Source organism: Diadema antillarum, unplaced genomic scaffold (genome assembly GCF_040938485.1).
Source record: "Diadema antillarum isolate AM-2024a unplaced genomic scaffold, OU_Dant_1.0 scf00000145, whole genome shotgun sequence".
Classification (NCBI taxonomy): domain Eukaryota; kingdom Metazoa; phylum Echinodermata; class Echinoidea; order Diadematoida; family Diadematidae; genus Diadema; species Diadema antillarum.
In genome coordinates, this window is record NW_027271034.1 from 577,906 (window position 1) to 591,915 (window position 14,010).

At 38.5% G+C, this 14,010-nt stretch overlaps 1 protein-coding gene across 1 annotated transcript in view; it reads right to left on the reverse strand.

Annotated features, from left to right (window-relative positions):
• LOC139721509 (transcriptional adapter 2-beta-like) overlaps positions 1–14,010 on the reverse strand; it is a 50,634-nt gene that overhangs the window by 24,355 nt on the left and 12,269 nt on the right. The window contains exons 7-12 of the mRNA XM_071632824.1: positions 13,148–13,251; positions 12,499–12,571; positions 11,607–11,768; positions 10,451–10,561; positions 9,123–9,194; positions 8,127–8,241 (exon numbers count right to left, since the gene is read on the reverse strand). Of these exons, the coding sequence (XP_071488925.1) occupies positions 8,127–8,241; positions 9,123–9,194; positions 10,451–10,561; positions 11,607–11,768; positions 12,499–12,571; positions 13,148–13,251 (637 nt within the window). The remainder of the gene's footprint in view (positions 1–8,126; positions 8,242–9,122; positions 9,195–10,450; positions 10,562–11,606; positions 11,769–12,498; positions 12,572–13,147; positions 13,252–14,010) is intronic.

A 14,010-nucleotide genomic window follows, 5' to 3' on the forward strand; every position in this document is an offset into this window, starting at 1 on the left:
CAGAGCTCAAAATGGTAATGGAGTTTGGCAGCATTCAGTGGGCACACAAGTAAGATATTTTTCATTAAAGACAGATCATATCTGAGCAGTTATTATGACAAACCCTTAAAACTGAACTCTAGATGGGCAACTGACTTAATGTAATCATTTTCCAGACAATCAGCAGAGATTTAATATGGCTCTTGAACACTTGCGCTGTGGTATCATTAGACAAGATGAATCTAATGTGAAAGGCTAGACCCTCTGTGCATCCCAATTACCCTTGAAGGAAGTGTGGTCTTTCAGAAATGGAGTTTAAACAAGCGAGGGCTCACTCACTTTCTCGCGCTGACAGAGACTGGTCGTGATTGCACGGTTCCTGTCTGTCATTAGAACAACTTCCCAACTTTCTACCCTTTGGCCACGTGCTTGGCACCCAGTTCCCCTTCTCTTTCATAGATAGTTTTCTTATCCTACCCCTTCATCTCCCCAGCTCTCACTATTCCAATCATTGATTTAACAACCTTTCCTCTCCTATGCCTGGCTGTCATTCTTCCCTACTGGTGGCGTAGGCTAAGTGTTAAGATACGGCGTCCCGAGAAATCACGTACATCCACGCAAATGTCAAAAGGTTAATCCTCAATAATATTTTGGTTCTCAGCACAGCATAAGAAGAATCTCCCTGAATGGCATTTTGTAACTTCTTGTTTCACACCTATGCCTGGTATGCTTGTTCCAGCCATATTTGGATGAACAAAGACACATTTCAGTACATCCAGTGGGTGGGACAAGCTAGAGTCGTCCCATGGAGTGTGGATACTGGACATATTCTGTTGCCATAGAAACCAAGGTTATTTGAAATGAGACAAACAAGAAGGAACAAGACCAAAAGTGCAATGTAAATGGGCAGTGTACATTAGGCCTGTAGTCGCTTTAAACTCTTCATGGTGTGCTGTGATATTGCTGCTTCTCAGTCTTGCAATTTCTTAGCTTTGGAACGAATATGCTTGCAGTTATCCAACCAAAATATCAATGGCTAGAGTGTAATACTCCTTGCCTTCTGTTCGATCTCTTTTATTGCCCAAAATACTCTTTGCTAATCCCCCGGTTGAAGGAGCTGCCTTATTTCAGCAAGAACTGACTGTTTGTGCAAATGTACATCAAAGGATGCATTTCCCCAAAGATATTTTGAAACTGTTTTGTTTACATGTCCTGCCATGACAAGAAGTGTAGATCTCTCCACAATCATCCATGGCAAAATCCTCTATCTATTCATTCCATATATTTTGACATCTCATTTGTATATATAAAATGTCCTGCTTACTGTAAACGTCAATATTTTTGCGCGATTAATTTTTCGCGCTGAGCGGCTCGAAAACGTATTCGCGGGTTCTTAAATTCGCGCTCCGCAGCAGGTTACTTTACTGTAGTATGGTTGGGGCACCACCTATCGACAGGGCACCTTCCCATCGACACCCTGCGTATCATGGCTGTTTGCGTATAGAACGATAAAGTACGCGCGGGATTAAGTGTCATTAGCTATAAAAACAATAAAAACGAAGAAACGAAAATCAAACTCGAACAAACCAAGCTAAAAATTACACATCCGATCAGTAACGACGCATGGCTGTGAAATTCACGTGTATTACCTATGGCCTGTGAAATTCACGTGTATTACCTATGCTGTGAAATTCACGTGTATACCTATGGAGGAGAGGGGGTGCCGATCGCAAGGTTCCCTTTTTAGCTGCGCGAAGAAAACGGAACGCACGCACTAAAATTGCGCTATTTTAAAACGGAGATTCATAATCAACGAGACGGTCACGACATTCAAAACTGCAGTATTTATGGCATATTTGAGGTAAGAATTAGGTGGATTTGTATTATATTTTTAGAATAAACAAGCTACAGATCCTTAGGGTGACGATACGTGGTACCCCCAACCCTACACATTCACTGCTTTCATCCAAAGCCTCTGCTACATAGCTTGCTATGCCAGCGTACGACAAGCGACATAGCGAGCGGCTCGACTGCGAGTACAAGCACTCAAATACGTAGTACAGCTGTGACTGTAGTACCGTAGTCACGGGGGAGTGTAGCATCGGTGCGTGCGGTGCACACATGCATGCTACAGTACACAATTTATCGTCTCTTCCACAGTACTAGTAGCGTAAACATGCCTGTACATTGTACTACGTAGCAGTATCATCGATGAAGCACACACAATTCATCCCGTTCAAAATGTGCATAGAAAATTGTGAAGATATATTCGCGCGTTTTTGAATTCGCGCTAGCCGAACGTAGCGCGAAATCCGCGAAAATTAATGTACCGCGAAAATTTCCACGTTTACAGTATTTGGGAGATAGACTAATATCTTTGAGGGACTTATCTCTTATATCAGAAAATCCTGTTTTCATGTGTATGCCATGATAAGCGAATGATGAATGCATCTTTTTTATGTCATAAGTGCAAACTGGAGGACTGAAGACACAATGGCAACATTATGATTCTCTGCTGGCATTCACCTCTTTGCTAACAATGCTCATACGAATCGTCATATTTGCGGCGCATTCAAACACAATGTCTGTACAAGCACACAGCCTCTGGGTAGAGATTGAATACAGAGCATTAAAGGGGAGGCCCCTTTTCAAGCATTTCAATTAAGTTTGCTGGTAGGAAGGCTAAATCAGAGACCATTTCCTCACTGGTAATTTGTCTCTAGATCCACCCGTGCCCTACAGCTTACTTCCAGGGGTCACTCGCATTTACAATTCATCACCCCCCGATCTGGTCTGAGCAATGAAATGCGGTGTACTGTCAATATTTGAGCAGGTGTCGATGAATGTGAGAGGGAGACGCTACACAAATACAGGAGGTCTTACTGGCCAGAAATAACAATTTATGGAAGGGACGAAGTAGAAAGAAGTCTCAACTGAGGGCTTATGAAGTCTCAGGTTTTGCAAGGTGAAGGCACCTGGGAATCATCTGCACACACCAAGTTTGGTTTCCTTGCTAAGAATGTTCAATTTCCCTACATAATGTCCTGTGCTCCTGATACATTTTTTGAAAATACATGTATCTTAACATTTCGGATCATTGTTGATACATTAGCCACCATACACTGCATATGAATTCTATACAAGCAGTATCTACCATGTTTTTCCTACATGATTTCAATCCATACACAAAGTAAGCATAACACAACAGTAGATATCAAGAAACCTAAATCCCACATTGTATTTATATGCACAATTACTTTCATGCAATGTATTAATTTTGTGGTTGCCTGTTTCTAAGTAAATTCAATATCGATTCAATCAATTAAAATCAGTTATTTTCAATGGGTCTCTCAAGAAAGTACTGGCGTCTAGCACTAGTGTTGTGAAAGATGAAAGACCACAAGCAATTTATTTACTTATTTCATTCTGGCAATGTGACACTGATTAATAAGGACTAAAATACCAAAATACATGACCTTGGAATAGCAGAAAGAAGGGGAAAAAATATATATCCTCTTGGTTCCCTAACAATGTGAAAATATATTACAAAACATGTCTATGTAGATGCAAATCACAGACAAATTCATGTAATATGCGTGGTGTATCATTGTCTTAAGAGGTATGTGGAAATATTACTCATGGTGTAAGCAGCAAAACTTTGTCAAATACCATGTAGATTGACTGAACACTACAGAATGTTGACAATGCACTGTAAAATACAATGTCAAATTTACTTACAAGTTATTTCATTCTGACATTGTGACAGTGATCAATAAGGACTAGAATAATCAAAGACAAGACCTTGGAATAGCGGAAAGAAGTTAAAAAAATATATTCTTTTGGTTCCCTCTAATGTCAAAGTACAGTAAACATGTCTATGCAAATCACTGATAAATTCATGTAATATGCATGGTGTATCATTGTCTTCAGAGGTATGTGGGAAAATTACTCATGGTGTAAATACAATAGCAAAACTTTGTTAAACACCATGTAGATTGACTAAACACTAAAGTATGCTGACAATACATTGTAAAATACAATGTAAAATTCTGTTTACATTGTAACTCACTTTGATAAAAGTGGAACTGAAAGATATCTGGTTATGAGATTTTTTTTTTCTTTTCTGTTGAGTCTGCTTTGTAAATCCACTGGGCCGCGTCGACAGCATACAAACACCACCAGCATGCACAGATTTCATACACGAGTAAATTTCCATGTGGATCAAATCAACCATGAATTTAACGAGTGTAAGATGAGTGTGGTCAAGTCACAGTTCTTAACTGCAGCGGGTTCATACCCAGATCACTCACTACACACTGGTTTACCGCACACATTTATACTGCCCAGGAAATGTTCCCTTTATTGCCATAAGGAATAATCATCTCTTGAATGGTTAAAAAAACTCATAATACTTCACATCATGATACCTATGTGCATAACATAGCTTGAATATCAAATTAAAGTGGCAAATCAACCATAATCTCATGTCTGCCATGATATGTATGAGTCATGTTATATTTTGTTTCATATTCTTGTAACTGTATCATTTACAGGGTATGTATCACACAAGTGTTGTCATATTTGTCAGGAACTTAATGACAATAAAGTGGTGATGACACATTGGTACGCTTTGCTTGTGTACACAACATTTTATTCACTTCATGTACCTCTAAACATTCAACACTTCTCAATTCTAAATTTCTTGTTAAAGGACTTTTAGTTTTGCCCCTCATGCTGCTGCCTACATCATGAAGGTGATAGAGAGACATGAAATAGAATTACGGACAGACAGAGATATTTCATCTACTTTTATACATTTTAGCTCTAACTATATAATAGGATAACATGTTGCATATCCAACATGATTCTTAGACTTCATGAAAGAGCACAATCATTTCTTTCCAATAAGAATAGAAACAAGGCTCTTTTCCAATTACTACTTATTTCTCTCTTCTGTAATTTAGAAATGTCAAATTTATGCACACCCAGCTACATAGCACCTTCTACCTCCTCCTCCCCCCCTCCCCCCGAAAAATGAGCTTGTTGAAGGACTGTTCCAACCTTGTATGTTGGATACAAGTGCAAATGTCTTAAACTCAAGCTGACTAAAAGGGTGGGCACAAAGGGTCCATACAAGCATGTCTGATTTGCCAGCTGCACTATTGAAAAGTCACAAAAGCATCAATGCAGCATGATCATAGCTTCTCACTCAGGTTCTCACAATGAAGTGTTGACCCCATTATATCCTAGGCGCAGTGCACCTTTTCATGGCTAGCAGTCTTCAGCTGCTGGGTAAATTGAAAACCAAGACAGTAAGAGATGTGCCGGGGAAAGGGGGAAAAGAGAATTTGAGATGTTGAAGGTAGCAGGGAGAGGAAGGAGGGGGATAAAAAGAAGGCAGAAGGAGAAAAAGGAAGGATGGAGTGAGGTTACAGCAATGAAAGGAAGAATGAAAAGGTGGAGGGAAATATTGAATGGGTTTGCTGTGAGAAACATGAACAATGAATCTGTTCATGCAGAGCATATGCCCCATCGTGGGAGGTTGACAGGAATTGAATTCAATCATACAATGTTATGTTGTGTTAAATTCCAAGTTAGTCAAATGCACATCCTCCAGCGTATCTCAATACCGTTACATAAAAATGGCAAAAGATGCAATATTGCTTCACAGTGAAGTGCTACTACACACTAAATGTTCTACACAGTCATACCATCAGAGAACCCTACAAACATAGCACTGCTTATTGGCTTTAGTGGAGATGGTAGCATGATAGGCAATATTTACTTATTTCCCCCCGTTTTATGGAAGTGGAGTTTACTGGTTGTAGAAAGCTGAAAATGAAGTGATCAATGTTCTGTGATACACATTTTGATTGCACAATTGCTCCTGAATTTGTGGTGTGTGGACCTAATCACATCAACAGAATAAAACATGAAATTGGATTTCAGGGGGACCTGTAATAACTAAAGCATACCCACCCCACCCCCCCCCCCCCAACACACACACATATAAATATACTCTCACTAACTTACTGGCACAGATATTTCCACCTGCCTGATTAACTTCAGGTCATGGTGGCGGACATAATCAATATCCTATTTTTGATAATTCAAGCCAGGACACACAGTATTTTTTGTGCTGCAACACAAAAGTAATGCTTACACCAACAACATCATTCCCAATTCTGACACGGATTTGATTAGAAAACAAGAAGCATAGGGATCAATGCAACAAATATTTCTATACAGTATGCTGAATATGATCACAATATGATTAATCTGCAAGCTTGTTTGGCAGTTCAAAGGTATTCAAAACACTTGTGATGCCAGCTTACTTTGTTAGATTGTTCACTTTTGCCCACAAGGTGGCGCTATTTAATTCACATCACCAAGGTAAGGTTGAATGCACACTACCCATCACACCACACTAATGGGCAGCTTGCATTGAGGACGTGGAAAAGTGAAGAGCAAAAGAAGACTGGTAATTTGCAAAGCACCAATCAAAATGATCCAAGGTATGTAGGAATACATTTAAACACACTACTGATGCAACAATGCAACATGAATACAATTCACAGCAATGGATAACTTTTTTTTTTAACACATTTTTTTTTTTTTGGACACATTACAATCATTCAGAAATATGTGACTGCAGTAAAATCTACAGGGGAAAGTAAATTTGGTTTTAGACATACAGCAGAGGAAGTCTATCAACATTATAGTAAGGTTTAAATGAAAGATAGGTGGCTAGATGTATGTGATGAAGAATTCATAGAATGCTAGATTCATGTAACAATCACAGATATGAGTTCAAATGTTTGGTCCCTTCTCAATACTGATCATGCAAGAAACGTGGCTGGTCAATGTTACGGGTCAGACTTTTTCTCCCTCTAGATTAAAATACTCAAAACTGGTGATTGATGAGGTAAACTAGTATCATATCATCTATTAAATGTACAAGTACGACCTTTAACCCTCCAAAACGAGACCACATGATCCCCCTGCTGCCACGCCTCCACTGGCTCCCTGTGATAACAGTGCATACTATATTAACCCGTTGAGGACGAGTCCCGAGTATACTCGGGCAAGCTTCTATGGGAAATATGTGTTTTAGCAAACTCAAACCATCCTCAACGGGTTAAACACTGGACTGTAACTCTCACGGCACCTGCACAATCAAGCCCCACTGTATCTCTAGGGCGGTGATGTTGCTCAGTCAGTAGGGAGCCTGATGATTGGAGTTCAATTCTCACAGAGTCTAGCTGAGCACTGTTGTGTGTAATCATGCCATCCCCTCCAGATAGAGGCAACAACACTGTTCCTCTGGTAGGACAATGAATGGAGGTCCAGCATGTGAGGGAATCATGAGTGACTCCTCCACACAAAAGATCCAAATTCATTCATTTATCGCAAAGAGCAGGGTGCAAACCTGGTGAAGTGGTCCAGCCACATACCCACACCAGAAAATGAGTGAATGATGCTGACCCCTCATGGGGTGCCCCTGGTGACTAGCCATAGTCAGCAAAGGGTATCAACCATCAGGCATGTTGTGCCATATAAAGAAGACGACTATGTTAGCACTCTTCTCTCACCTTCTCACTCTGTACGTCCCAGTCTTCCTCTATTGACCCGTTGAGGATGGGCTGCTTTTGCTACAACACGCATTTCTCATAGACACTTGCCCGAGCATACTTGGGACTCCTCCTCAATGGGTGAACACACAGCACTCTCTTCATGCAACCAGAACATCATGAATTACTGGTTACGATGACAGTACTTTCCAATCTCATACACCTCACTATGGCATCAGCTTCAATCAAACATTCATAATGTACCCTCACTTTGGAAAGACATGTAAAAACTTCTTCCTTCCACATAACAGTTATCATTGTTCCCACGATTACTATCTCACCCTGTAAAAATCTGTGCTTCTCATCCATGACAGAGGCTTATACATGTGAACAAAATATTGTCATTATTATCATTATCATCATCATCGCCACCACCACCACCACCACTACTACTACTACTACTACTACTACTACTACTACTACTACTACTACTATTACATGTATACTCTTAGAGATAAATCATGAAGAGCTACATTTGTTTGGTTTTTTTTTGTCAAATGTCTTGTGAATACTCACTCAGGTTTCTTGGCAGCAGCAATGATGTTTCCTTTCTTGGTCTTCTCGGCAAGCTTCTTCTTGTTTTCTTTCCTCTTTTCCCTCTTGGCCTTCGCTTCATCATATTCTTCTACCTCTGTTGGACGGAAGATTGAAACCCAATTTAGTCATCAAATTATTGAATGCTCAATCATCATTTCACAATGATCACTTGCCCAATGATTCAATTCCTTTCACTTTTTTTTCCCTTGGACAAACTTTATGAAAATGCAGACCAACTAATGCACTTTATACTGTCAGCAGCAAAAATGGTTAACTTTACAACACTGTATTACAATAGGGATGTGTATCTGCTTACTGTGTTTCCTAAAGGTCACTTCGCAGAGAAATATTCCAATTCTTTGAGCCTATTACTGAACTTCCAGCTGATTAATTCCTCTATGCTCAGCATCACCACATGGAAATGACTGTCCATGATTAGCATATAACTTACATTTATGTTCAAGCACATCAAAAATTTATCAATTCCACAGCATAATCGTATTGTGGACTATATCCTCTTGTGATTGGTCAAAAGAGTTTCACATGACTACTGCATATGCATTTTCAACTATTTCAGAATGTTGGCATGTTTGACACTCCGTGGTATACTAGTTTGAAAATGACAGCACTTTCTATGACAACCTTTTCCACATAGTACACTATTTATGAAATGATAACACAACTATACTTGTGATGAACATTCAACTCCCCCAAATTATGAGTATTCAGTGGCCATATGCAAGCTTGAATACCAATCACGGAAAAATCTCGCAGTGTCACGGCTACTATGCTTTTAAAATTCCTATCACTGGAGTCACCTCTGCCCATAGTTGTAATCAGAAACTCTCAAGGCAAAGCATATTTGTATACTATACAGGATGTTTGCTGATGTAACTGACAGCACTTACCACATAATATTAATTGTCTCTCAGACAGAACTAATGTAACATTTCAAGAGCTCATTGAATTTCATACCTTTTAACTTTGTAATTCCATTTCTTCTACATCTGACTAGCTCCTTTATCCTAGATTTGACTTCCTTCTCTTCTGCAAAAGAAAAGAAAAAGAAAAACATGGAAAGAAGAAAAGTCAGTTGACAGAATAAAAGAGCCAAATTTTTACCAACATATCTCTCGCAGCTAAATGTTCATAACAAATATGATATAATTTAGCTATCATAGAGCCATGTTCACAAAAATCAAATCCACCAATTCAATAACTCAATCTAGCCGTTTCAATTCAGATGATGTTAAGGGACTTTTTACATATGGCTATTTTACTAAAGGAAAAAGAAATAACTAAAATCCTGCATCATTACCCTAGCAGACATGTCATTGAGAAATATGATATCACAGACATTTTGGTGCAGCTGGCTACAGAATTCAGCACAGATACAAGTTTCCTGGATTTTTTCTTTAGAATGAAGTCTTACAGTCGTTAATCAATGTCCCTAATACCAACTTGGTTTCATAAAAAGAGTCAATCCCATGCATGGGAAGTACATTTTTCAATGCAGTCACAAAGAGATTGGCACAGAAATAACGAAGGAATGGAAACACAATCACGTAGCCATGTGTTACCAATATACCTCAGGTAGCGCATTGTCATAATGCAATATTTTCTGCCACACCTAGGGTGGTATTCTGAAATCCTTCCTACCAAGGAATTTGTTCCTAAGTCAGGATTTTTTCCTATATGGTATTCTGAAAATCTCTCCAAGTTTCTTCCTGAGTGTCTTCCTTACTTTTTTCTTAAACTTAGGAAGTAACTTAGGAAGATATGCAAATGAGGGTGAGATATGCAATTTCTGACTTAGGAAGAAGTTGGTATTCTAGAGTGCACTTAGGAAAGAATTTTAGGAAGATATTTAGGAAAGCCCTACTCCTGTCATAAGCCTACGTTGTGAAGTTAGTACAGCAAGCTGCAAAACATTGTGATAGGCGCTTGTCATTCATAGCGCGCAACATTTACTTTATTGCGCGAAATGGGCATGAGAAAGGGGACATGCCACGCACACGTGTATTTAACCATACGTCATAATAATATGCCATTGTCATTGGTTGGTTCCTCATGATATGGCATTTCGTCATGGTTTACAAGAGGATGTGGGCAGGGATAAGGAGGGCCTAATTTGCTCCTAAGAAGAAATTTCAGAATACCAATTCTGTCTTTCCTAGGCACTTCCTAACTTTCCTACTTAGGAAGAAACTTCGGAAGAAACTTTGGAAGATTTTCGGAATACCACCCCTGACGTCAAGGCTAAGGGATTGAAAAAAAGAATTCTGCTATGAAGCTGAACTTACTCTGGATGTTGTCAAACATCTCTTCCAGGTTGGTAGAAGTCAGGAAGCGTGCGAAGGGTTTCAACTTTTCCCTGAATTCCAGCTCTTCCTTGGAAGGTTTCCGTTTTGTAACTGCTACACAAACAACCAACAAAGCAAAACAAAAAATGGGTACAAGTTACATGCTTCATTTAAATAATTACTTGAATATGAACGAAATGAATATATCTATATTCTTCAAATACAAAGACATATGTTATGGTTCATATACTTCCTCAGAGCACTGTTAACCAATCTATTTGATAACTTGAATTAGCAGCACCCTTGGAGATTATTCAAATGTAAGGAAACAAAGTGTGAGCACAAGATTTTAATATGCATGTTAACTTTATTTACAAGTTTGCATATCATTTTCCCAATCTTACTGTTTTACATTGTTTTCAGTTTAAAAAAGGAACTCAGGAATTATTTGGTCATAGGGGCTGGCATACTGTAAAACGAGGAATGTTCGTGTGTATTTTAATTTCGCGAATTTCGCGAGCGCCAAGATTCGCGAAATTAAAATGCACGCGAAATTTCTTGTTTACACTATATGCATTGAACGCAAGTGGCAATTCGCGAAAATTTCATGCCACGAAAAAGGCCGTCGGCTCCAATTCGCATAAATTTCATGCCGCGAATACATCATGTTTTACAGTATTCTTGTATACTTTGGAGACCACTGGATAAATGCTTAGTGCAGGTTCACCAAGAAGTCTGAAAGTAATCCAAAGTTAGAAAGATATTCATTGGATATGTGGGTACCATAATAAACGGACACCAATGAAGTATTACTTTCAATGAAAAACTCTGACCATCCCATAAACCAAAAACTTATAAAGTTTATCTGAAAACTACTGTCTATGCTGTTATTTTTGCGTGTAGATATTTTTGCGAATGAGGAAGTCATAGACATTTTTGCGCAATGTTGTTTTCATGAATTGATACCCATGCTAACTTAGATGCGCTTTTACCCTAGCGCATGGAGACATTTTTGCATGTTGCTAAATTTGCGATCAAACTGTGATTCCCAAAATTCATGAAAATTAGATTCCCGAAAATACTAGCTTATACAGTAGTCCAGTGTCCCGACAAAGTAGACATGAATACCACATTTCCAGTTTGTCAAACTCCTTACCCTGTGGCTTTTGCTTCTGGGACGACTGTGGGGGGCTGGGTAGGGCGGATGGTGGTAACGATACTGCTGCGGTGATGAGGCCATTCTCTCTCGCTATCGATTTCCTTCTTCCTCTTTCTTTTAATCTCTTTGAATACATGTCCACATGGGCTAGCTTGAGTGCTGTGGGGAAACAAAGATTTTATTATGATGTCACACCATACAAATGTGAATATTCCACCAAGGCAAAGACATGTCAAGAGAACAAAAAAGCACCTCATTCTGCCGTCATAGTTTGACATCTACATTTAGGCAACATTACTCCACATTTCTTCATTAAAATTGGTCAGTCATTGAACAGGAGAGTCCAGCAAGGCAAATGTAAAGCAATTTCTGCCAGATATTCCAATTAAGATTCCATGATGTTACCATGATCATCATCTTTTGAAAACTCTATGTGGTGCTACTCCTATTTCGTATAAAACAAAATACAACCTAAGTTGAACAAGATTTAACAAAGCTGCCTCTAATATTGTATTATGGCAAAATACTTGAGTATAGTTCAATACAAGGCAATAACAATTGTTGGCAAACACAAGGAAGACACGACACTGTGTATAAAGCTTTCTTTTATCTGCATAAAGAGTCAAATCTGACAGACAGGTAAATATGAACTGCCTTTAAAAGATACCTCTGTATGCAGATATTAGATACTCAGCATTCCTCACCATACTGTAAAACACAATATTTTCGCGGCAAGAAATTTTCGTGAGTTGCCTCTAACACTCAGTGCATATAGTGTAGACAAGAACTTTTGTGTGCATTTTAATTTCGCGAATCTCGGCTCTCGCGAAATTCTGAAGATCAAAATGTGATACGTCAGCAAACGAGGTTTCGTATTCAATTTACTTACATATGTCCAAGTCGTCATCTTCTTGCGTTATTGATAGATTGCTTATCAGCGTTTCTGCATCGTTGTCAAACTCCTATAATGAAATGTATTGGTGCAAATTCAAATTACATTATCTGAACTAATATCACTCAGTTACATTTCTGATTTAAATGCCATGTAATGTGCAGTACAAGCACAATGATTTCAGAAAGGTATTACATTACTCTTGAGTAAGCCATCATGTCACTACAATAATCAATAAAACTGTAAAGGACCATGACTGAGTATGAAAATGCTTGGCAAGTGAAGCTCCAGTCTGCATGCTGCAATAATCAAAACAAAGGCAAAAATATGCTAAAATTTTACAGAAATCTTACTTAATTAACAAATATGATGAATTGATTACAAGTCAAGAAATAATGGAGAAATGCATTTCAGTTCAGTTGAATTTTTCATATCTGATAACTTATAGCAAAGTGCCATAGTTCTTCCAAACAAGACCAAAATACATCTCTGATAGTAAAATTAATGCCCAATTGACTCATTCTCAAATAGAATATCATGTCCAGATATTCTTTTTCTCGCTAACAAGTGTACAATCATGACACACACTTCAAAAGCACACTAATAAATGTTCCTCCAAGGAGGGATGGTAGCAGGCTTGACATACCCGTTCGAAATCATCTCTGAGAGGCATATAGCAGAGTTCTTGTTGCTCCGTCACGGTCAGGTCCACTGGCTTGAAGGTTGCTCCTAATGTAGGGGATAAAGGACCTACACAGGGAAACAGGAAATGAACAATTGCATTGACTTCAGTCATGGCGGGAAGGGTGGAAGAAAAAACAAACAAACAAACCTCCTACCACGAATATCACTGACTTAACTTCAAACAAGAAAGTGAAATGATAGACAAAAAAAAAAAATTGGAAAACCACATCAAACTGATTAAAAATCTTGATGTAAAAACTTCATGAAGGATCTTTGTCTTCTGATAAAGTAATCAGAAGATCAAGTAGAGTCCTACTTCAAAGTCAAAGGTATTAACTCAGAAAGGCAGTTATCTCTTTGTTTGAGCCAGTCAGATGGCTTTGTAATCACTCAGGAAGTTCTAAGGTCAAGCTGGGGTTATCTGCAGCACTGTGAGAAAGTTCACAGAGCTATCATGATTGCCACATTGTAGTATTTTTCATGGGTTAAAGATGGAAGATGAGTAATCATACAGTTTTGGGGTCTAATGCAATTTTCACTGCCCGAAACCTATCTCTCAAAACTATATTACGAATATACACTGAAACTGTCGATGTTTTGTTGTAATCTAAATTACTCATGCACATACCCCTGATAACTATTCATGAAAACATTGCCACAGAGAAATTCATACAATTTCAAATTTGTGAAATACCGGGTATATAATTATATTCTTTAATAGATTTCATTAAAATAAAATTGTGAAAATGAATGTGACTGAAAAAGTGGATAGATCATTGATATCAAAAAGAAATCTGAGAATCCCAGCACTTTTAAGAATGTAGT